The sequence below is a fragment of the Chiloscyllium punctatum genome, chromosome 41, assembly GCF_047496795.1.
Source record: "Chiloscyllium punctatum isolate Juve2018m chromosome 41, sChiPun1.3, whole genome shotgun sequence".
Classification (NCBI taxonomy): Eukaryota; Metazoa; Chordata; class Chondrichthyes; order Orectolobiformes; family Hemiscylliidae; genus Chiloscyllium; species Chiloscyllium punctatum.
In genome coordinates this window covers 9,887,612-9,912,521 of record NC_092779.1, presented here as the reverse complement: position 1 = coordinate 9,912,521, position 24,910 = coordinate 9,887,612, and the positions used below count along the sequence as shown (strand labels likewise).

Genomic DNA, 24,910 nt, shown 5'->3' with positions numbered 1-24,910 from the left:
GGCACAAACGTGTTGGACTGAAGGGTCTGTTTCCATGCTGTACCTCTCTGACTCTATGACTCTAAGTAGAGTTAAACTGGGAAACAATTTGTGTCTCATTTGAGCAAATGATACTGGTCCAGTAAGCCAGATATCTAGATTAATGATCTGAAAATACCAGCTCAAATCCTACCACAGGAACTGATAAATGTATGTTCAATTAACTTAGTCAATCTGGAGTGAAAAGCGAGTACCAGTAATTATGAGCATATAATCAACTGGAGTGTTGTAAAAACCCCTCTGATTGACTAAACTCCTTTTGAGGAAGAAAGCTCATCTTACATGTTCTGCCCTGTATGTGACTCAAGATCCAAAGCAATATGGCTGAGTCTTACCTGTCCCTTAAAAATTGAGCTAGTAAACCATTCAGTTCAGGACAATTCAGGATAAGCCTTAAACACTGACCTCAACAATAGTGCCTACGTTTCAGGAATGACCTTTTAAAATAAAGACTCCTTCTATTTCATCTCTATCCTACCTTCTACCCAGTTCCTGTGCAATTTCATGTGTCTCAATTTTTACATAGTAATGCCTCCTTTCATAGGATGCCTGTAGTTCACACCCACTCTCAGAAGAGCACCCCACCCAGACCCACTGCCCCCTTACCCTCCATCTCCCATGGCTAATCCCTCTAACCTGCACATGCTGGGTGCTATGGGCAATTAGCACAGCCAGTCCACCTAATCTGCACATTTTTGGAATGTGGGAGGAAACTGGAGCACCCGAAGGAAACCGTGCAGACACTGGAGAAATGTGCAAACTCCACACAGTCACCTGCATATGGAACCGAAACCAGCCCCTGGCACTGTGAGGCAGCAATGCTAGCCACTGAGCCACTGTGCTGCTACGTGTATCAAATGTCATCTGAAAAGCCATGTAAATGATATTGATCTTTCTCTGTGCACATATGGCAAAGAGCTCTGCTATGTTAGTTAGGCATGATCTATTTTTCACGTCTTGCTGATTCTTTTGAATCAATTTATATTTTCCAAATTTGGCGATGGTCTTTTACAGTTTTTCAACTACTGGTATTAGAAGCAGTCCTGTGTGTCTTTTTTTTTTAACGTATTTTTATAAGGATATGATTTTTGCTGTTGTCCAGTCTACAGTGATCTTTTCCTTGAATCAAGCAAATCAAGCACACAAAAAGCCTGTCAAGCCTGCTCTGCCATTTAATATGATTCAGGCTGATCTTGGGCTTCACCGGACTTTCTTGCCACTCTCCATGTCCTTCAGTCCCCTGAGAGATCAAAGGTCTGTCAATCTTTGCTGTAAATTTATTCAACAATGGAGATGATGCAGTCCTCTGGGCTAGAGAAACCTAAAGGTTTGCACTCATTTCAGTTATTACTGCACATCCTGCAGGCCGCAATGATTAACCTTTCAACCTAAGACTTTGCCACCATGTTTTACATTCATAATTTGGAGTATTGGAAATTTATAACTAATCCATTCCCAATTTTCCTAAAATAAAAACAAAGAACTATTGACGCTGGAATGCTGAAACAAAAACTGAAATTGCTGGAGAAACACAATGTTTGACAACATCTGTAGAGAGAAGAACAGAGTTAACATTTTGGCACTAATGACCCTTCATTAAAACTGATTCGTTTGGCCATAATTTAAGGGGATGCATTGACACTGGGCTAGTAATTCAGAATACTCTAGGGACATTGGTTCAAATTTTTTCATAGTTGCTGATTGATTAATAAATCTCATCCCATTGATCGTAAACATGAAACTATCAGCAATTGTCGTAAAAACTCATCTCATTCACTAATGTCCTTAGTTCAGGGAGTCTGCCATCAGACCTGGTTTGGCTATAGGTGACTCTAGCCAGGCAGCAATGTGGTTGACTCCTAACTACTCTTGAATTAAGTCAAAAATCACATGATACCAGGTTATAGTTCAAGTTTATTTGAAAGCACAAACTTTTGGAGCACTCACTCAAGGAGCAACGCTGCAAACGCTTATGTTTTCAGATAAAGCTGTTGGACTTTAACCTGGCGTTGTGCGATTTTTGACCTTGTCCAACCCAGTCCAACACCTTCACATCATGGCCTTCTGAATTTCTTCCTGGCCAAGGAAACCACTTAGTTTAGGAGCAGTTAAGTGTAGACGATAAAGGTGTCAGTCTTGCCAGCAGTGCCTACATTCTGTGAAAGAATGAAGTAATAGATTGGGGAAGTATACTCCGGGCTTGGTTGATGAAATGCTTTATATTTTATTATTTTATTGGGGGAGCAGATAGCGCCTGCATACCATTTTGTTCCATGTATGCTACTGCCCATTTTCTGAATGCGTTATCCATGTTCAGTTGGTAGCACTCTTGGCTATGGATCAGAAGGTTATACATTCCAAACCCGTTGCAGATTCCTGAGCTCAAATACCTAGTGCAGGCCTAGGAAGTGCTGTATTGTTGGATGTGTCCAAACCACAGCCTTGTCTCTTCTGTAAAAGACCCAGTGGCATGATTTCAAAGAGAAGGGAAACTATTCCTGTTGTTATCGTCAATATTTATCAATCAACTTCAACTTACTACTTGTGCCAGCTTGCAATGTTGGTTGGTGTATCCTGAGTTCATAAAAGGTGTTGTATGGATACAAGTCTTTTTTTTAAACTTTTTCTTCAACACTAAGTTTGCTGCTGCTGATTTTTTTTTTGTTCTTTTTAACTCATTAATGTTCTGCCAATAATTCAAGGGAAGTGATCTCTCATTACATTTCTCCATCTGTCTCAACATCAAATGACACTCTTCCATTTAGGTTTCCACTTGATGAAGGCAGGTCTTCAAATTTCATCAAGTTTCTAAATGCATCACAAAACTTGGAGAGTAATCATATTTTTGCTCTTATTAAGCTCTATTTCTTTTTGGTAAACTCGTTGATCAATATGTCAGAAACTCATTTAAAAGTCCTCGAGAACGACCTGTTATTTATTATGTCACATTAACAACATTGCCAAACAGTTGCACTGCCTTCAGAATATTGCAACCATATCCATTCTTATTATATAATGATTTGGAATGGTCAGCTGGTGTGACTCTCAGATGCTGCCTGAACTGCTGTGCTCTTCCAGCACCACTAATTTAGCGACTAAATATATGCAATCCCTGTATAAATGTATCAGTCCTGTTTGGGGGCATTGATCTGATCTGGTTCAGATGGTTAACCAGATTAAGGAAATGATATTGTATATTTTTCTTGAGAGTTTCAATTATAGCTAGTTATACATGTGCTTTCCCTTTTACAGAAATAATAAAATCTAGTTATATATAATCTTGTTTGCCCCCTGATTGTATCTTGCTCTTGAAATTGGAACAAATCAATGGCCAATTTGTGTCAGTGAACATTTGCAGTTGTTTGGGGATTCAGAGTTTTGAATATTTATTTTCCTTTGTTAGGCCTCTTCCCCTTTCCAAAGGGCAGGATATGCTTCGCACAGCCCGATTATATATTCAACAGCACCAATACAATGAAGCAGTAAGTATTACATTGAAAGTGCAATTATTCACGTGAAGAAATTAATTAATTTAATTTTATTCACCTTTTAAACAAAAGTATGCTGTTGATTTATTCTTTTAACATAAAATTAAAGTGTATTTTTAAAATTTATTACTCTTTTCTGGAAATAAATATTTATCTTGTCTTCTGTTGATGAAGTATGACGTGCAGCTGTTCAGTGGACTATACTGTATCTTGGGAGACCTGTACTTCAAAGAAAAAAATTATATTTTATCTTTTAACTTTTTTTTCTCAAAAAAGTTATGTTCTGGTAAATAGCCTTCCATGCTTCTGTTCTTTTTTATTTTTTCACTTGAAATAAGCTACTATGGAAACTGACTGCCGTAGAGACAATTTTGTGAAAAGATTAATAAAGTAAAATTTCATTTTTATATTGATTTTGCAAGCATCCCCCATGCTATTGTGTATGTTTTAAATGATGGACCTGGATTTTACAGTGCCCCATTATGAAATAGAAGGTGGGATGCTTGTGCAGTTTTTACCTGCACACCCTTAACCTGTCGCTCATGTTCCGAGGAGTGGGGAAGCTGGACAGATTGCCCACCCTTGGTTCTGTGGAGACCCTTAATTGGTAATTTAACAGCCATACAAGTGCCTTATCCCACAAGTGTGATTTTATCCACAGCAGAAGAAGGCCCAGGCCTGACAGGTAGCATGACAGCTTGTACTGTGTAATCTGGTATCGGGGAAGCTAGGATGGATGGGGCACAGGAGAAAAATGTCTTTTGGTTGTTCCCTGTATCATACAAATGTAAAAATTGGGAGCAGGAGTACGCCACTCATCTCTTGATCCCTCGCTGCTACTTAGTAAGATTATGGCCCATCTGATTACTCCATATTTAATCTATCCCTAATAATTTTTCACTCCCTTCCTAATCAAGAATCTGTGTACCTCTGTCTTAAATATATTCAGAGGCTCTGATTCTGATACCTTTTCAGGAGTAGAGTTCAATCCTCATCCCTGCTTTGAATGAATGACCCTTAATTTTTAAACAGTGATCCCTAGTTCAAGATTCTACCACAAGAGGAAGCATCCTTTTCATGTTTACCCTGTCAAGACTCCTTTGGAATATGATGTGCTTCAATCAATTCCCCTTTTAATCTTCTAAACACCAGGGAACACAAGCCTAGTCTGTTCGACATTTCCTCATCTGACAACCTCCCATTCCAGGAATTAGTTTCATCAACATTTCTAGCAAAGATACAGCCTCTCAAAGCTGATCCCTTTTGTTCCCCTCATTCCTGAATTTTTTTCAGTCCAGCCCCGATTAGCTCTTTTACCTTAGGAAATGGCTATAAACCTGGCACTGCTACAGAATGTAGAGTTGAGAGCCAGTAGCTGTCTAAAGTGAGATTTACAGGGGGGTGGGAATGGGTAAGAAGCCCCAAACCGAACAAGTCAATGACCCTTCATGAGAAGGCTCCTGATCAACATTCTAGCTGGAGGGAATATTGCTTCCAGTAAGGTCCAGCACATGGTTTCAATTCCCATGGAAAAACTAATCCTCTCATTATCTGACTTCCCCATTTACTGTCTGAAGAGCACCAGAATAAGTGTAGACACTACAGTTGGAACAATTTTTCTTTTATTCATTCATGAGCTTTGAAAGTCCATAATTGTCCAGAAGGCAGTTAACAGTCAATTACATTGCTGTGGGTTTGGAGTCTCATGTAGGCCAACCCAGGTAAGTATATTAGTGAACCACTAACAATCGACAATGGTTTCATGGTTATCGTGAGACTCTTAATTCCAGACTCTTATTGAATCCAAGTTCCACTACCTGCCATAGTGAGATTCAAAGCTGAGTCCCGAGAACATTAACAAGGTCTCTAGATTAGTAGTCTTGCGATAATACCACAAGGCTTTCCCTTCAAGTAATTATGGACCTAGGTTGGTCATGGAGACAAAATTCCAGCACAGGGACCTGGAGAAAGGAGGAGGTCATTCAGCTTCCTCCAAGCCTGGTCCACTATCCGATATTATCTCAACTTATTTATCTTTCTTAATAGTTTACAATAGACGAATCTCAAATTTATTCAAATTTTTAAAAAATAAATGATCCTCAGCAGCTTCTTGTGGGAGAGAGTTCCAGTTTTCAATTACTGTATTTGTGTGAAGAAATTGTTTAGAAATGCTGATATAACATTCTAATACTATCAGTAAAAGTGACAATCTAGCTATCAAGTTGTCCTAAATTCCTGACTGGTTCACAGATTAATTTAAAGAGAGCTCCCATCCTTACTCAATCTGGAGTTTTACCTGACTTCAGTGCCATGCAAATGTGGTATTATCATCATTTTATTGCTTTAAGAAAACATATATATCATAATTAATTGTGTAAAGCAAATTTCTGTTAAGAACGGCCACAACAAAATACGTTCAGTCTCAATCTATACTGTATCATTATACCAATACTGGTAGCCAAAAGGTTTTTTAAAACGTTACACTACATTCTTTCGCACAGTATTTGCATCTTTTCATTGCATTGAAACAAGACAATTTTGGCCATCAGGTCTAAGTTATTTCACACTCGCACCTTTATTGCTGTGCACCACGTTGGAACTGATAATAGATATTCATTGACATGAAAATTCTACTGGATTAACATACATCTTGATAATCCTGCCTAAGGGCAATGTCTTTTGTTTATAAAATAATTTCCATTGATCACATTTTATCTCACAGATTAATCTTTGCAAGTCATTAATAAACCTTGCCCTGGAAGGACTGTCTTACTATCACACCTATGATCGAGTCTTCTTGGGAATCAGTGTAGTGCTGGGATTTGTGGGCTGGACAACTTACGCTTTTGTGTTGATTGCCAAACACCACACAAAACTAAACAAACCAATTTGCCAGCTGGACAAGGTAGGTGGAAAGGGCCCAATAAAGTATCAAAAATACCTATCCTTAGCAATAATTTTAGAAAGCTTTAACAAATAAAGAAAATCTACTTGTATCTTGTAAAATTGTTTTTATAATTTGGAGCCTATTAAAATGTCTCATAACAGTTAAAAGTATGGCAGTTTGAAATCACTAAAAGTGATTATTGCCACTGCTTCCTCGACATGTTTCAGTCTGAATTATTTGTGTAATTTCAGAGGCAGCTATTCTACCTCACTGCAAATCTATGTTGAATTTCATGTACTTCACAGCTATCCTCCAGCGATCACCTTCCTGCAATATTCATTGGGGCTGGTGTGGTGATAACGCTATTGCTGCTGATTCAGAGCTGTCCATGGACCTATTACATTTATTGCCTGCTGCCAGTCCCAGTGTGGTACGCAGTAATAAAGGAGTAAGTGGGAAATAATTTAGATCTGATTGTTATATTTCTTAGGCTTCATAGCAGTGAAAAGCTGCCAAAAAATTGTGACGAAGAACGTGAACAGACTTTTTTTCCACCTTTATTGTTGTCTTTATTTTTCTTTTTGTTTATTTGCTAGTTGGCAGTCTTGCATGTTGATAGCATACCACTACTGCTGCTGCGCTGACAACACATTTTGTTGTGGCTGTTTTTAACAGAAGTTTTTTTCACTCAAAATTCAATTGCAAAAATGTGTGCCGATATTTTTCATTATGGAAACAAGATAAACTGAGGTCCATGTTATTTGGAGGCATAGCTTTGCAATGTGCAGTTATAATTTACATCCTTCACTATGGTATCCTGTTTAAAAACTGAAATTATTTACAATTTTATATATTTAAGAGAGAATTTCAGCATTTTATCAATTCTAGAATTGGGCAAAAAGCTTTAATTAGCTCATGGTTCTTTATTCCAAACAAAAGGCTACCAGATCATTCATTATATGTCTCAGCATTAAGGCAAAAAGAGTTAAATAATAATATTCAAGCTATGAAAGTGGAAAATGCTGCTCCAGTTTGATTGAATTATTTACCGCAGAGACTTTTAACTTCTAAGAACCTGAAAGTTCTGAAACAGTAATTGGTTGTTTAGGACATGGAATTGCTTAAAAATTGATTATAAAAATAGATTTACCTCACCTGTCCCAACAGCAGGGGAGGGCAATAAATTTTCACAGCACTGCTTCACAGTGGTGCTGTGTAGATTATATCCAGTGGCCAGAGGCAGACAGTGGCTCTGACCATTCCCTTTGTGGCCTGTGCAAGTCTCCTAACTAAATCCTGCTGCATGGAAAATCAAAATTCAAACTATTAGTGCTACTTGATGCTACTTCTGACTTGTGTATTTCTAGCAAATGCTGTTCATGTATCCTATGTTATGACTTTCATCTTAAGAATGTTGATTTCTGATTTTTTTTTGTAAATGTTATTTGTGAATTGGAAATTAAGTAGACATTCAATGATCTTCTTGAACCAAAATAATAACCTATTGTTTTGATTTGTTTAACAGGTTTACACTTATTCAAAATGTAATCAATTTAGTTTTAACTCATCCTGCAAAATCCATGGGCTGTTTAATACTTTTTATCCTGGGCATTGAAACAATGGTAAGTAGCATAAACTACTTCGCTAACATTGTTTTCTTATCTATGGATGAAACTCTTTTTCATCACTAAAGGGAATGTCCTCATGCTTTGGAACTCAACTTTGATAGATATGAGTTCTGAGCATAATATGATCAATGATTTGTGATGGTCTTTCACATGAGGTAAAGATCTGAGGATAAGTACATTTACATTTAAAACTACCAAAGAGAGAGGTGATTGGAGGTATTTAAGAGCAAACTAGATAAATATGTTAAGTAAAAAGAATTTGAAGGTTATATTGATAGAGTTAGATCAGAAAGGATAAACAATAGAGTTAGATGAGGAAAAATCAGATGGAACATAAATGTCAGAGTGCACAGATTGGGCTGAGTAGCCTGTTTCTGTGCTGTCTCTTCTATTTAATAGTAGAATGGTTTGGGATTTTTTTTGTGTGGAATTTAAAAGCACTGGCTCAGACATTTACTCAAGTGGGAAAGAGACCGGACAGGGAAAGATTCCTGATGCAAAACCTGAAAAGTTAGGTTTCCCAAGCATCCTGTAGATATTAACTGTAGGGTGTTTTAAAACCCTTTCAATGGGTTTTCTGCCAAAAAAATCCACCAGATTAGTCAGCTATCACCCTGCCTGATAGGAAGGCAGTTGGGTGCAGTGAATGCTAGTCGGTCTGAAATCCTGATTTGGGGAGGACAGCAAGCTGTGGGAGTAGGAGCAAGGTAATGTCAAGGTCCAACAACATGAAGGTTAGCTTGTCAGCCCTGGGGGATGTACTCCTCTTCCTCCTAGCCCACAATCAATGTTATGAAGTCATTAACCTCATGGTTCTAGCCTTTCTTGCTATCTTTCAGTTGTATGTTAGTTCCATGTATTAAACTAAAATCTAATTAAAATGGAGTCATGCATTCTTCTCTAAAGATCTATTTACACGAGGCCTTCTGAGAGAAGACTGGCAACTCGAGTCCCAACCCGCCTCCAGTCAAACCAGAAATAGATAATTGGGTTTGCTTTTGAAATTTTTGCAAGTTTTATCTTCCCCATCACCCCTCACTAGTCTTCATGGAATAAGATGATCAGGTCAAGAAAAGAGTCCTTTATTCTGTACTTTAACCCATGTTATGCTGACCTGGAAGAGTTGAGTGGTGATGACCAGGATAAAGAGTGGAAAAGTACTCCATTCCTTGTTATTTGAGACACCTCACAAAATATGGATGAAGGAGGCACTTTGGTTCAGTCAGACTCATCCTGAGTGAAGAGCAGGAAAGAACATGGCCAACATTGCTGCAACCAGCTTCTTAAATAATGCAGTATGCCCATTGGCAAAAGAGATTCAGGGGTCCTTGGGTCAGATTGTAAGATTTCTGCCTATTTTGTGCGAAAACAGTCTTGGTGTGTTACATTGAGTCAGATTTACCCAATACATTAGATTCACATAGCAGCCAAGCACTGAGGTATGTAGCATTTGAATGGACTAGTTTGATAAATGGTTTATTTCACCTACCCTATAACTTGAGGTATTGAGAATGAATTCAGGTTTTCAAACGATCAATAATTGTTATATTCAAATAACCCTCTCCAGGATACTGTGAACGAATGTCTGATAATCCTCATCCCAGTGTCCCCTCTGATCAGCTCTTCGACATCACACTCCTTATGTATGGATCAGCAGGCAAGGTAGAATGGCTAATAGCATAAATGATACAGGCTGTGATGATGCTAAGAGTTTATTTACAACACTTTTATATGTTTACCTACCTAAGGAAGTTAATAGGGTATTCAGTGAAGAGGATTAAATAAAAGCAATAGCCATTCGTATGCCTGGGTCAAAATCTTGGAAACCTCCCTAATAGTTCTGTGGGAGTAACTTCATCACATGGACTATAGGGATCATGCAGAGCTCACCATCATCAACTCAAGGGCAATAGGGAAAGGCAATAAATGCTGGCCTTGCAGCGATGCCCACATCCCATGAATGAATAAAAGACAAACCTTCATTATCTTTCATAATCTTTCCCATTTGAACTAAGGTACTTTTTGCAAATTATGTTCTGTCTGAGCTACAGTTGAAATGTTCTATGTAGTACATCACTTAAGCTATAAAGTACCCTTCTGATGGATTTCGTGTATCATGCTTGAGTAAAATTACTCATAATTGTGCACATCCATCTTGAATATTGTTGCAGTTTTAGAACATTTAATTAGAAATAATTAAAGCCCGTCCTGGTGTGCCTCTGTAAGAGTAACCTATTGACATTTAGCAGTGCTAGTATCTCTTAACCATTTACGTTCCATTGCAAGAAACAGACATGCAACTAGTAGTATTAAATTCTGAGTATTGGCAAATCATGCATTGTGCCACTGCAATATGTTTTCATTTCGCTCATCTGTGCTTTGTTTAATAGTTTTTCTGACTTTATATCTCTTTGCATCTGTGTTTGATGGTAGGATGTTTATTGTTTTTAGATTGCAAGTTTTTTCTACCGGCAAGTCCTCACGTTTGGGCTGGTATTGTTTGCCATTTGGCCAGTGCATTCAAAGCTGTTGCGGCAGAACAAGGTGCCCATCTCTTAGTTCACACATCTAATATGCTATATATCCTTAAATGAAAAAGTGTTTCTTTTTGAAAGATATTTCAGTTACACTATCTATATGCATATATTTACCTAAGCCTAAATCATACTTCCACTCAGCAGTACAGAGCTTGTATATTCCTGAAAAGAGAACGATGTTGTCGAAGTTTTTCAATTTGCACTCATCAGGACAAGTGCTAGAGTGCCAAATTTCACATGATCACAACAACATGTAGTATAATAAAGGGTGAGGTGATGGCTTAGTGGTATTATCACTGGACTGTTCTGGGGCCCCAGGTTCGAATCCCACCTTGGTGGAATTTGAATTCAAAACAAATCTGAAATTAAGAGTCTAATGATGACCATGAATTCATTGTTGATTGTTGGAAAACCCATCTGGTTCACTAATGTCCTTTAGGGAAGGAAACTGCTATCCTTAGCTGATCTGGCCTACATTTGACTCCATTTGACCTTAACTGCCCTCTGGGCAATTAGGGATGGGCAAAAATGCTGGCTAGATTAGCAACATCCTCATTCCATGAATGAATGAAAAAAAAACCAAGATCTTCACATACTGGAAATCATTACAAAAGTAGTAATTGCTGGAGAATCTCAATAGGTCTGGTAGGATCTGTGAAGAGAATGCAGTTAACATTTCTTGTCCAGTGACTAGTCATGAGAACGTGTATTGCAATGCTGGTTACACTAAAAATCATACCAAGATATTCATTGGGAAACTTACAAATATTAGCTGTATGTTTTACCAAGAATTAAAACAAAATGGAGAATGCTGAAAATCTGAAGTTCCATCAGAGGTCCTGGAAATGTGTAGCAGGTCAATTGGCATCCTAGGATGATAGATTGGTATTTCATGTTTGACTCACTGAATTAACTTTATTTCTTGAGAAATTTTTGCAAGCCTGTTGAGCATTCCAAATATTTCCTGTTTCTGTCTTTGTGTTTCTTTCTATAGAATGAACTGAATACTAATAGCTTTATCAACGATAAATCACAAATATACAGACTGGTGAAATGTGGGCGTCTCTTTGTGTTTGAAATGTTCTTGAGATCAATGTTTCATATGTTCACCATAGGAGATCTTGTGGTGTAATGGTTACCCTCCTTGCATCTGAACCAGGTCCTCCAGGTTCAAGTTCCATCCCACACATGGTGACCATGGAATGTGCATTTATAATATGTCAAACCAGGTTGATTATCAACTTACATATCCTTCCAATATACCTGTGGTAGGCGGTAAGGACAGTCTCCTGGTTGGCCATGTTTGATGTTAAATGGTGTCTGTCACGCCTCTGGCTTCACACTACTTATCTGCTTCAGAAAAAGCCAGCTACATAGAGAGAAAAAAAATTAAGCATGTGCTATGTTATCTTATGCAGCTCTAAATCTAGGCAGTCTTCCATGTCTGTGTTATCTGGAGAAGATCAGACCCTGAAAGCTCTCTTTGATATTACCAACACTTTCTGTTTATATTTCAGATCTCCACTACTTGCAGTTTGTTTTTTTAATCCATTTAAACATGACGTACCACAAACACACTTTGTGTTTGGGCAATAGATTCCCCACAGTGTGGAAACAGACCCTTCAGCCCACAAGTCCACACCGACCCTCCGAAGAGCAACCCACCCAGACCCATTCCCTTACATTTACCCCTGCACCTAACACTATGGACAATTTAGCATGGTCAATTCACCTAACCTGCATATCTTTGGATTGTGGGAGGAAACCGGAAACCCACGCAGACACAGGGAGAATGTGCAACCTCCACACAGACTGCTGCCCGAGGTGGGAATTGAACCCGGGTCCCTGGCGCTGTAAGGCAGCAGTGCTAACTAACCACTGAGCCACCGTGCCGCCCCAAGTTAACTGCTCTTGTAACTGTCTTTGGAAAGTAAACTTCTTGGCAATTTATAGTGTTTGCCTTTAAAGTCTCTTTAAGCTTATTTCTTAGTCAGTAGTGGATGAATGGAATATCATTTCAGTACTGAGCATTATGAAGTCAGGTGAACAGCAAGCTACATGCCAATTACTGTGATTTCTGTATTTTGAATCTAAAGACAGGAAAGTGCTTTGCTGCACTCGACCAGTGCTGTTCAGTAGAAGGCACTATTGAAATTTTCAGCCATGCATCATCCTGTTTTATCCCAGTAATGGCTGATTTTTCTCATCATCCATTTTATGGATAGAACTTAATATCATATGAGATGCATCTTTTTCTCTCTGTTCTCATTTCCTTGCATTGGATGCAAGCACCTGTTGTAAATCTCCAAGTGTTGTTAGCCTTGTGATATTTTGCAGATCAGGTATTTTGATAGATGAACATTGCATTATTGGCAAACTATTTGAGGATTGAAAGCATCAGAAACAAATTGTAATTTGTCCTCATCATTTTATACACGTGCGCATCCACACTCGCTGTCCCTCCCCCTCTCTCTCTTCAACTGGGAATTGCTGCATAGCAAGTGTCATTGAAAACCTTAACACTTTGGCCTGGGTTTATTTGGAGTCTGCTCAAGCAGGCAAGTTGGCAGGAACAAGGTCACTCACCCTGCTCCTGAATTTTCATTTTGTGCAGGCAATGGCGAGACTTTCTGATGGTATCAAAAATAATAAAGGTCCCATTTTTAAAAATGTTATCCATTTGAATCCTAGTACTTTATTCTTGTCATTATGGTCCTGGCTGAGTGAAAATGGAGAGGAAATCTGTTTGCTTTGTATATACACTGTTCAATAGATCCAGAGATGGCACTTGTTCTTTTTCAGTAATTATAGCACTTACTACACAAACATATGAGCCTAAAACAAATGACATATGACTTTTCTTTACACATTGGTCAATCTCATTTAAATTTAAATTTGAATGTATGAAATACAATGTTGTAGTCCTTTGACTCATATCATTGCATTAGCTATAAAATATGTAAAATTAATTTGGTATATCAATACAGTTTTTGTTAATTTTGTTTTTTTTTGTTGTATTCTAATCTCCTTAGGTCATGTCTTTAAGCTGGATCTTTTTCAGCTCCATCCTGGCTGTGTTTCCACTGATGCCAGTCGTTGGCAGGAGTCCCAATATTACTCTTGTGTAAGTTTGCTCAAGTTTTTTTTTGAAACAAAACTTAATTTTAAATGTCACTTGGAGATTGGTGGCATAATTCAATAGAGTGGTATCCTGATGTAGGTGCAAAGAAAAATAAAATATGAGCTTTTATGTTTTAAATAATAATTGAGGAAGAAATCATTTTCAAAGCAGAGCATTGTACTTCTATTATAGTGATATAAAATTATTGAATCTGTAACTTCTTCAGTAATTTTAAAATATTAATGTTTGCTCAGCTTGAAACTGCCTAGCTGTTTGGACATATGTGTAGTGTGCTGCATAGACCAGGAAGGTTAAGCCTTCAGTGCAAACTGAACTGAACAATCAACACTGGGGCAATACTGGGGGTCTTTGCAATTAACTTTGGTTCTTCGGATAGGGAGAGAGCAAATTGACGAGGATTTCTGTACCAGGAGAGAAAGAGAAAAAGATAGCTTCCTTCTTCATTCCAATTTGATATTACTTGAATAGAACTTTGAATGCTTCAAAGTAAATTTGAGAGAATTGGACCAAGAGTTGATTGATAGATGTGAATGAGCAGAGAAGTGAGGAGTGCATAGAGTGAGAGAAAGGAAACAGGGTTTCAATAAGCAAAGAATTGAAAGAGAGAGACATGATTTAAGAAATTATTGGTTCTATCTCCCACTCCAGTCACTTAGAGATAGAGTTTCATACATGAGGTTTATCAGTTCAGATCAGAATAGGTGAATTAGAGTGTTTTCTTTATGGTGAGAGACAAAGAACTGTGGACAAGTGAAAAGATTTTTATCGCAAAGATCTATTGTGCAACAAATCATTAAAAGCTGATGCACAGGCACAAAATTTAACGAAAAAGACCAAAGGAATGGTGATTTTTACCTTGAGTGGATTGGATTTCAAAGAGGAGGAATTACATCTCAGTGATTCAGACTCTTGGACAGATCATTCATTTCAGGCACTGGACTTGAGGGAAGCCTCAGAGAAAGCACGTTGCTGATTCACCAATATAAAGTTTTAAGGGCTGTAACAAGAGGACAGATTGCATAAATTTGGCTTGCATTTAGAACATTGAAGGGTGATCTAATCAACTTTTCAAAATGAAAATTGATTTGATAAGTAAAGAAAGAATTACTAACTCTGATTGAATCCAAAATTAGATTGGGGAACACAAAAGATTAGAGCTTTGACCATTTAAGTGTGAAAAACAGGTCATGTGTTTTATGTGAAGGGTCATGAAAAATTGGAAATTGATCGCCTACAAATCTGAGGGTATTTGTCAATTGAAATTCTCAGGATTAAGCTTAGAGATTTTCATGCAATAAGGGTATTAAGGAATATGGAATAAAGGAGGTGAACAGAGCTGAGGGTTGAAACGATGGAACAATCAAGCCTTCCTTAAATGCAACCAACAATTTTATTTCTGCTTCTTCATATTTCATAGTTTATTGCTCGAATCATATCCTTTCTGTGGGAAGAGGAGATCCCTAATATCTAGCATAAAATTACCATTTCATTAAGTAGGAAAACACACTGCACCATGTCAAAGGCTAAACAGTAAGATTTTCAGTGTTGGAATATATTTTACTAATTTATAATTAACCAAAATGACATATACTTGAATTTGGAAATATGCTCGAAAAGGTAAACCTTGGAGAATTTTTGGAAAGAAGAGAGGAGTATAACTAATGGCATAGCTCTACCGAAGAACCAATACAGGACACAAGTGACTGATTGACCACCTGGGGTGCTGCATCATTCTGTGATTTTTGACAAACAAGACAGGCTGATTGTCCTGTGGCCCTGAGAACGCCTATGTTTAATTTGTTGTCTTTTATTGGAAACAGAACTGGAGCTGGAATACTGACTGTCATCTGCAGCTTCATCTTCCTCAGTTGTTTCAAGACTCCAATGGCAAAATCAGTTGAAACTACAACACTAGTGAACAGAAGTGTATACACTGCACAGGTTTGCATATTTACTTTTATTTTCCTCATCCTGTACTTTTAGATTTAACACCTTTAATTACCTTGAGGCGTTTGAAAAAAGAATTAATTTTTTTTCTTGCTGCTTTGTGGATGGTAATTGACTAATAGGCGGTGGCACAGTGGTTAGCACTGCTGCCTCACAGCGCCTGAGACCCGGGTTCATTTCCCGCCTCAGGCGACTGACTGTGTGGAGTTTGCACGTTCTCCCCGTGTCTGCGTGGGTTTCCTCCGGGTGCTCCGGTTTCCTCCCACAGTCCAAAGATGTGCAGGCCAGGTGAATTGGCTATGCTAAATTGCCCATAGTGTTAGGTAAGGGATAGATGTAGATGTAGGGGTATGGGTGGGTTGCGCTTCGGCGGGGCGGTGTGGACTTGTTGGGCCGAAGGGCCTGTTTCCACACTGTAAGTAATCTAATCTAATATTCCCAAGCCTCCATATTCTGTTAATGCTCTGAGTAATGATTTTCACCAGGTTTGTCAAATATACAATTTAACATGTTAAATCTGCACAAATAATTTCAATACAACTTCGTACTGCTGGTTATCAATGGAAAAGAAAAAGAAAGAAATTGCAGAAGCCAAAAAGAAACCACCTCAGTTTCCAGTTTGTTTTCTTGGTCTCAGAAGTGCTGTTATGCATGCACGCTATGAACTCTTCTCTCATTTTCGCCTGTCCAGGCGCTGTCAGATTCCTTACTCCCTTAAGTTGCCAATATTCATGAGTGAACCTTAACGACGAATCTCACATCAGGAACTCATGTAGCATCCATGAGGAGCAGTAACCTTGGCTACCTTCTTTTTGTTTTGGTCCCTTAATTTCAAGACTATTTTCATTTTCAAATTATTTTTTAAAACAAAAGTTATTACAGTTTAAATGTCACGGACCCTTAATCTGAGAATCTTGCAGCACAGAGTGAAATCCTAGCAGCCAATTAGGATGCTGTATGGAGACACTGGGAGAACAAATTAATGATGGGTAGAAGGGCAAAGCAAAGTTTTCCTCATCAGTCAGATGACAAGACTTTTAGTTCATGTTTTGGGCATTGCATTTGAACTCATTTTAATTATTTATAATAGCATACACGTGTAATCCATTTCAATTTATTTTGGTACGATTGTTTATATATCAAGCCTGGGACAGCAAGCAATTTTCTGCTCAGGTTTTCTTGAAGTAGTTGGTGATGATGCGTTAAATTCACCTCTGCAGTAATTGGGTTTTCTTATCTTTAACCTTGCAGCCCTCTGACACGCACATTTCTGGGTGAGCGGTTTCACTTAGCAGCTCTCCCTACTTCACAGCTGAACTAAAATCACTGGTGAATTATATTGTGAGAATATCTTCCTGTCAGGATGCTTGAATCATAAGGATGTTTTGGGAACTGCAACATTTAACCTAACACAAATGTGGTATTCATTTGCAGATCACAAGCATTGTTCTATCAATCTATGTTGTGAACATGACACACTCCAGTTTGGCCGATAAACATGGGCTTCCTTTAGCCAGTCAGATCATCAGTTGGACAACGCTTGGTGAGTGTGTGCTATAGGAAGTTTTCCGAACAAAATTGATTCTTTGTGATTATGCGTTGCCATATGGTTTTGTGGGCTTGGTGGGAGGTGCTTAATTGACTTTGGAACTACTGTCTGAAGGAAGAGAGAGGAGTACGACTAATAGCATAATTCTATCAAAGAACCAATACAGGACACAAGCATCTGATTTTTGTTTTAAATCCATTCATGGGATGAAGGCGTTACAGACTGGACCAGCATTTATTGCCCATCTCAGAAGGCAATTAAAAGTCAACTACATTGCTGTGAGTCTGGATTCATATGTAGACCAGACCAGATAAGGATGGCATTAGTGAGCCAGATGGGTTTTTACACCAGTTCACAATGGATTCATGGTAATTAGACTCTTAATTTCAGCTTCTAATTGAATGCAAATTCCACCCTCTGCCTTGGCAAGATTGAACCTGGGTCCCCGGAACATTATCAACTACAACGCCAATCTCTGTGATTGGATCAGATACAGGTGCAAGTGTAGAATTGTAACAAGAAACCCACCCTTTCTACAAGCCAGTTTTTATATTAAATCAAACGCAAGTAGCAGAACTATTCCCTTTGAATCAGAAAGAGCGGATTGAAGTTCTAGCCCAGAGATTTGGGGGTAAACCCAATCGAGATGCAGGTTGATTGGTAAAATGGAGCTGCTAAATAGATCCAAGGATTTGAATGGCCTTTGATCCATTTCTTTGACAGCTCTTACCAAACAAAAAGCTATTAACCCGTTTGAAAAGTCCATTTGACCTCCAGGTGCCTCTCCTAGAGTGAATTCTGATTTCTGTTTCCCTTTCTGTGAAAACAAAACCTCTGTGATTTCACTTCTAAATGGCCTTGCTCTTATTTTAAGACTACATCCCCTGTTCTGGATTCTTCCAACAAAGGAAATTGATTTTCTGTAAATAACCAACTAAATCATTTAATATGAACTCCTCAGTTGTTTTGACCCTCAATTTTCTAATTTAGTTTATGTAACCTATCTTCATAATTTCTTGAGTATGATAAATATGCACTATTACCCTCCCCCCCGCCCCCCCAACCTCCACCCAATGCACAAGAATGTTTGCTAAGATACACAGAAATAACTGCAATACACCAAATAGGTTCTAATCAAAGTCCAATCTAATTATCACTTCCTCAGTGAAATATCCACCATCAGAGATAAATGCACATTTGATTCCTCTTTACATCTCTGCCAGCCTTAGTGCATGGCTAACAATCCCTTTTGTCCGTCACCCTTCCTAGTTTCGGCACTGCTAACAAAATGTTCTGATTTGCTTTCTTGGATCAAAAGTGGGTAGTTTCATATTGAAAACACGAAATGCTGATGATTACAGCGGATCCGGCAGCATTAATGGAGGGACAGCACGCTAACATTTCAAGTGTAGATGACTCTTCATTTGTGCTGATGTGTAGGACCAAATTACTGTAGGTGCTGGAATCTGTACTGAAAAAAAGATATGCTGGAGATCACAGTGGGTCAGGCAGCATCCATGGAGAGAGAGCAAGCTAACGTTTCATGTTTTCAATACAGATTCCAGCATCTGCAGTAATAACTCAATGTTTCATTCCGTCTGCCATAGTTTTGTCTGCTCATATTGTCTGCGTGCGTCTCTGTGCGAATTCCTGCTCCTGCCATGTAACTCACTGCCTCAAAATTAGTAAAATTTGCAAACTTTGAAATGCAACTCTTGATTCCTTTGTGTACATCACTAATATTTATGGTTGAGGACCCTATACAAGTTCCTGAATCTGACCTGTCACATGTGCAAAATTAAGAACAGATCACTTATCCCAACTCTGTTTTTTCTGCCTCCCAATAATTACTTATCATGTTAGAAGATTTCCTCAAACACAATGTGCTCTCATTTTTGCTAATTATCTCTGGTGGAGAACCTTGTCAAATACCTTCTGGAACTCCATATTGACAACATCCATAGTCTCCCAACACCTTGCATGTTGTTGACCACCTCAAATAAAAAAAATTTCCCCTTGCTTAATCAGACATGCTCCAACCTTCACAAGTCCATGATAGCACATTGATCAACTGATAGTTGACCAATGTTCTTTAACTCTGTCTCTGGTCATAGTTTTGAGTAGCTTTCTTAAATTTGATGTTCAATTGACAGGTCTGCCGTGACTCAATTTTTCTCTGCAACTCTTTTTTTTTAAAATGGAGTAAAGTTTGCCACTGCCCAATCTGAAGACACAATTTCTGAATCTAGAGAGGTTGATAAAATTATGACTAATAGTCCTGCAAAATTCTCATCTATTTATTTTTTCAATGTGGGGCTGAAGCAATCAAATCCCAGAGATTAGTCCATCTTAATTCCCATCCTTTTCTGCATTTGCATTTCTTCTGAACTCCATAGAACTCCATTAAATCCATAGTTCTTCTTCTTGACTTATACCCTTATTTACGGGTATTGTGTGCTCCTGTTCAACCTTGATTATGGATGCAAAGTTTAACACCTGCCATTTCCTCCGTATAGTTTGTATTGCTGAAGGATGTCACACCATTTGAGACTACTTCTTTTGGAAGTAACATTAAACTGGAGATTGACCTGTCCTGACCCCTCATGCTGTCGTTAAAGCTCCAGTAATGTGATTTGCAGGTAGCTGGGGAATTCTCCTGGCATTCTGGCCAACACTTAGCCTCCCCCACAAGCAACATCATTGTTGTGTGTGGAATCTTGCTCACAATTTTTTTAACTATGAGGGATTTTACTGGAACATTTGGTTTTGAAGTCAAGTAAAAGTTCTCTTGTACATGAATATTTGCTGCTGTACAAATGCAACACCTGATCAACCAGAAATTACAGCCATCATAGAATAATTAATAAGCTGTAAATGTGAAAGGGATGACCCTTTCAGAGATGTAATACCACATTTTATATTGCTGTTTGACACTGCAGCACTATTGATTTTGCCTCATTATGTTTTGTTACAGCCTCCTCCTTACTGATTCCTTTGCTTAGCTCAACATTACTCTTCCAACGACTGCTAAGCATTAATCTCTCGTTGATGTCAACCTACCTCTTGCTCAGCACAGGGTATCCTTTTTCTTTATAAGTCACATTGCCGCTAATAATTTCTGGGAGAATGTTAGAATACCAAGTCTGAAAGCTTAGTACCTTTTTTGGAGGGTAAATTTATACCAAGTACAGTCCATCTCTTTGAACGCTCTGTAAGCTATGTGTTATTTTCTATGCTTCTCTCCTGATCTGTCATTAAAATTGGTTGTTTAATCAAGAATATTTTATATGTTTTGTCTGATTAAATGCACCTGTACGTAATTGAAGACAGCATATAGCAAATTGTAACGCAGCAGGATTATTGTGTGCAGCAGGGTTTTGAATGATCTAATTGATTCAGTTTCGTTTAAAGTGTACACCTAAAATCATACTTTGATATCAGAGTTATGCAATAACTGTGTTTTGTAATGTATTCAAATAGGGCACTGGACCAGTCCCCATCAGAACATCAAATTAACAATACCCAACCAAAAAAAAAATGCCTTGGACTTCAAATGAGAGATGTTCACTTCTCAGTACACTCTCTTTTCCTTTTCCTGTGACGGAATTTGTGACTTGGCATTCTGTGGTGTGGAAGTGCAGACCAGTGCAAACTGAGCAGTCTGCACAATTGATATAGACAATTAATATTGATTGTGGTCACAGGAGTTGGCTTGAGCATATGAAAATAATGCTTAAGTTTTGGGTGCTGCAATGACAAGGAAGAAAGTGAATGGAAGGATTTACACTTTTTAAAAATTCACTAGTGATATATCAGCAGCACTGACCAGCCAACATTTATTGCCCTAAACTGGGTGTCACTGAGCAGGTTATTGCTGAGCAGGGGCTGCTGCCTTGAACCGCTACAGTCCATCTGCTGTACGGTGACCCACAGTGTCCTTAGGGAGGGAATCTCAGAATTTTGACCCAGTGACCATTAACAAAGAGCAATTATATTTCCAGATCAGGATGATGAGTTGCTTGGAGGGGAGCTTACAGGTGGTGATGTTCCCCTGTATCTGTTGCTCTTGTCTGTCGAGATGGAAATGGTCGTGGGTTTGGAAGCTGACTAAGAGTCCTTGGTGAATTTCTGTAGTAAATCTTGTAGATAGTACACACTGCTGCTACTGAGAATAGATGGTGGAGGGGATGAATGCCTGTGGATACGGTGCCAATCAAGTGGGCTGCTTTGTCCTGGGTAGTGCCAAGCTTTTGGAGTGTTGTTCTGGGGAGTATCCTATCACACTCCTGACTTGTGCTTTGTAGATGGTGGATAGGCTTTGGGGAATCAGGAGTTACTTAATTGTGAGTTACTCGCCACAGTATTCCTAGCCTCTGACCTGCTGTTGTAGCCACAGTTTATGTGGTGAGTTCAGTTGAGTTTCTGGTCAATGATAACCCCCAGGATGTTTGACAGTGGGGGATTCAGTAATGGTAGCACCATTGAATCTCAAAGGGCAGTGGTTAGATTGTCTGTCTGTTATTGGAGATGGTCAGTGATTAGCATTTGTGTGGTGTAAATGTTACTTGCCACTTTTCAGCCCAAGTCTGGATATTGTCCAGATCTTGTTACATTTTAACATGAACTGCTTCAGTACCTATCTGAGGAGTTGTGAATGGTCTTGAACATTGTGCAATCATCAGCAAACATCCTCACTTCTGACCTTATGATGGAGGAAAGGTCATTGATAAAGCAGCTGAAGATGGTTGGGCCTAGGACCTACCCTAAGGAACTCCTGCAGCGATGTCCTGGAATTGAGATGACTGACCCTCAACAACTATAACCATCTTTTTATATGTCAGGTATGATTCCAACCAGTGGAGAGCAGGCCCCCTGATGCCCATTGATTCCAGTTTTGTTAGGGCTCCTTGATGCCATACTCGATTGAATGCAGCCTTGGTGTCAAGGGCCGTCGATCTCTTTTGCCTAAGTTTGAACCCAGGCTGTAATGAGGTCAGGATTTGAGTGGCCTGATGCAACCTAAACTGGGTGTCACTGAACAGCTTATTGCTGAGCAGGTGCTGCTTGATAGCATCGTTGATCCGCCTTCCATCACTTTGCTGTTGATCAAGTGTAGACTGATGGGCTGATAACTGGCCAGGTTGGATTTGTCTTGCTTACCTGAACAATTTTTCACAGTGTTAGACAGATGCCAGTTGTAATTGTATTGGAAGAGCTTGGTGAGGGGTATAGCAAGTTCTGGAGAACAAGTCTTCAGTACTATTGCTGGAACGTTGTTGGGAGAAAGTGAGGACTGCAGATGCTGGAAAAGCACAGCCGGTCAGGCAGCATCCGAGGAGCAGGAGAGTCGATGTTTCGAGCATAAGCTCTTCATCAGGAATGTGGGGGAGGCCCAGGGGATCTGAGAGATAAATGGGAGGGGGCTGGGGGTGAAGGTAGCTGGGAATGCGATAGGTAGATGAAGGTGGAGGGTGATGGTAATAGTTTGGAGCAAATGGTGCAGTGGAGAAGTGGGAAGGAAAATGGACAGGTAGGACAGTTCAAGAGGGCTCTGCCGAGTTGGTAGGTTGGATCTGGTATAAGGCTGGGACAGGGAAGATGAGGAATCTGGTGAAACCGACATTGATCCTGTGTGGTTGGAGGGTTCCAAGGCAGAAGATGAGGTGTTCTTCCTCGAGGCTAGAATTTGGTGGTGGAGGAGGCCTAGGACTTGCATGTACTTGGCGGAATGGGAGGGGGAGTTGAAGTGTTCGGCCACAGGGCAGTGGGTTTGTTTCAAGTGTGTGTCCTAGATACGTTCTCTGAAAAATTCCGCAAGTTGGCGTCCTGTCTCCCAAAGTAGAGGAGACCACATCAAGAGCAACGGACACAGTAGATGATGTGTGTGGAGGTGCAGGAAAATCTCTACCGCATGTGGAAGGATCCTTTAGGGCTTTGGATGGAGGTGAGGGGAAGGGCCGGGCGCAGGTTTTACACCTCTTGCGGTGGCGAGGAAAGGTACTGGGAGTGGAGGGTGGATTGGTAGGGAGCATGGACCTAACAAGGAAGGGAATGATCTCTGCGGAACACAGATAGGGGTGCGGAGGGAAATAGATCCCTCGTGATGGGATCTGTTTGTGAGTGGCAGATGATGATGTGATGTATCCGGAGGTTGGTGGGGTGCAAGATGAAGACCAGGGAGGTTCTGTCCTTATTGAGGTGGGGTTCAAGGGCGGAGGTGTGGAAAGTGGAGGTGATGCACTGGAGGGCATGGTTGACCACATGGGAGGGAAAATTGTGGTCCTTAAAGAAAGATACCATCTGGAAATTCAACGATGAAATTGATCCTCTTGGGAGCAGATGCGGTGGAGGTGGAGGAATTGGGAGTAAGGCATAGCGTTTTTACGGGTGACGGTGGGTGGAGGTGTATTCCAGATACCTGTGGGAGTCGGTGGGTTTGAATTAGATGCCTGTGTTGAGACGGTCACCAGAAATGGAGATGGAGAGGTCCAGGAAGGGGAGGGAGGTGTCAGAGATGGTCCAGGTGAACTTGAGGTCAGGGTGGAAGGTGTTCGTGAAGTTGATGAATTGCTCAGCTTCCTAGTGGGAGCACAAGGTGGTGCCAATACAGTCATCAATGTAGAGGCAGAAAAGGTGGGGAATGGTGCCAGTGTAGCTGCGGAAGATGGATTGTTCCATGTACCTAATGAAGAGGCAGGCATAGCTGGGGCCCATACGGGTGCCCAAGGCTATCCCTTTGGTCTGGAGGATGTGGGAGGATTCGAAGGAGAAATTGTTGAGGGGTGAGGACTAGTTCAGCCAATCGAATGAGTGTGTTGGTGGAAAGGTACAGGTTGGGTTGGCGGGAGAGGAAGAAACTGAGGGCTTAGAGGCGTTTGTCATGCCGGATGGATGTGTATAGGGATTGGATGTCCATGGTGAAGATGAGGCTTTTGGGGCTTAGAGAACCGGAAGTCATGGAGGAGGTGGAGGGCGTGGATGGTATCTCAAATGTATGTGGGGAGATCCTGGACCAAGGGGGACAGGATGGTGTCAAGGTATGTGGAGATAAGTTCAATGGGACATGAGCAGGCTGAAACAATGGGTTGACTGGGGCAGTCAAGTTTGTGAATTTTGGAACGTTGTTAGGGTCTACAGTCTTTTCAGTATCCAGTGGCTCCAGCTGTACCTTGATGTCACATGGAGTAAATCTAATTGTCTGAAGACTGGTTTCTGCGATGCTGGGTATCAGTGGAAGTCACCAAGATGGATCATCCACTCTGCACTTTAGGCTGAAGATTGCTGTAAATACTTCAACCTGCTCTTTTGCACTAATGTGTTGGGCTCAGTTGCTGCTTTGCTGTTTGGCATGCAAGTAGTCCAGTTTGACAGCTTCACCAGATTGACAACTCATTTTTAGGTATGCCTGGTGCTGCACCTGGCATGCCCTCCTGTATTCTTTTTTTGAACCAAGCTTAATCCCCTGGCTTGACGTTTAAGGTTGAGTAAGGGACATAACAGGCCATGAGATCGCAGATTGTGTTGGAGTACAATTCTGCTGCTGTTGATGGCTCAGTACCTCATGGATAACCAGTGCTAGATATTACAAAGTCATTGTTGTCTATCACTTTCTTCACTCGGGCACTGTACCTTTATTTTTCAAAACTGTTTATTACAAACCTACATGATTGTCCTCCTTCTATGGAGGCCATGT

At 39.8% G+C, this 24,910-nt stretch overlaps 1 protein-coding gene across 7 annotated transcripts in view; it reads left to right on the top strand.

Annotated features, from left to right (window-relative positions):
- Positions 1–24,910, top strand: part of pign (phosphatidylinositol glycan anchor biosynthesis, class N) — a 160,711-nt gene that overhangs the window by 56,947 nt on the left and 78,854 nt on the right. For 6 of the 7 annotated variants that reach the window (XR_011954995.1, XM_072560350.1, XM_072560346.1 and 3 more), the window contains 9 exons: positions 3,443–3,521; positions 6,250–6,432; positions 6,720–6,862; positions 7,940–8,036; positions 10,494–10,586; positions 13,612–13,703; positions 15,542–15,662; positions 17,103–17,211; positions 20,192–20,294. Coding sequence is in view for 6 of the 7 variants with exons in the window: in XM_072560350.1 (XP_072416451.1) it covers positions 3,443–3,521; positions 6,250–6,432; positions 6,720–6,862; positions 7,940–8,036; positions 10,494–10,586; positions 13,612–13,703; positions 15,542–15,662; positions 17,103–17,211; positions 20,192–20,294 (1,020 nt within the window). In the remaining variant the exon portion in view is untranslated. The remainder of the gene's footprint in view (positions 1–3,442; positions 3,522–6,249; positions 6,433–6,719; positions 6,863–7,939; positions 8,037–10,493; positions 10,587–13,611; positions 13,704–15,541; positions 15,663–17,102; positions 17,212–20,191; positions 20,295–24,910) is intronic. The other variant, XM_072560349.1, reaches the window with a different exon arrangement.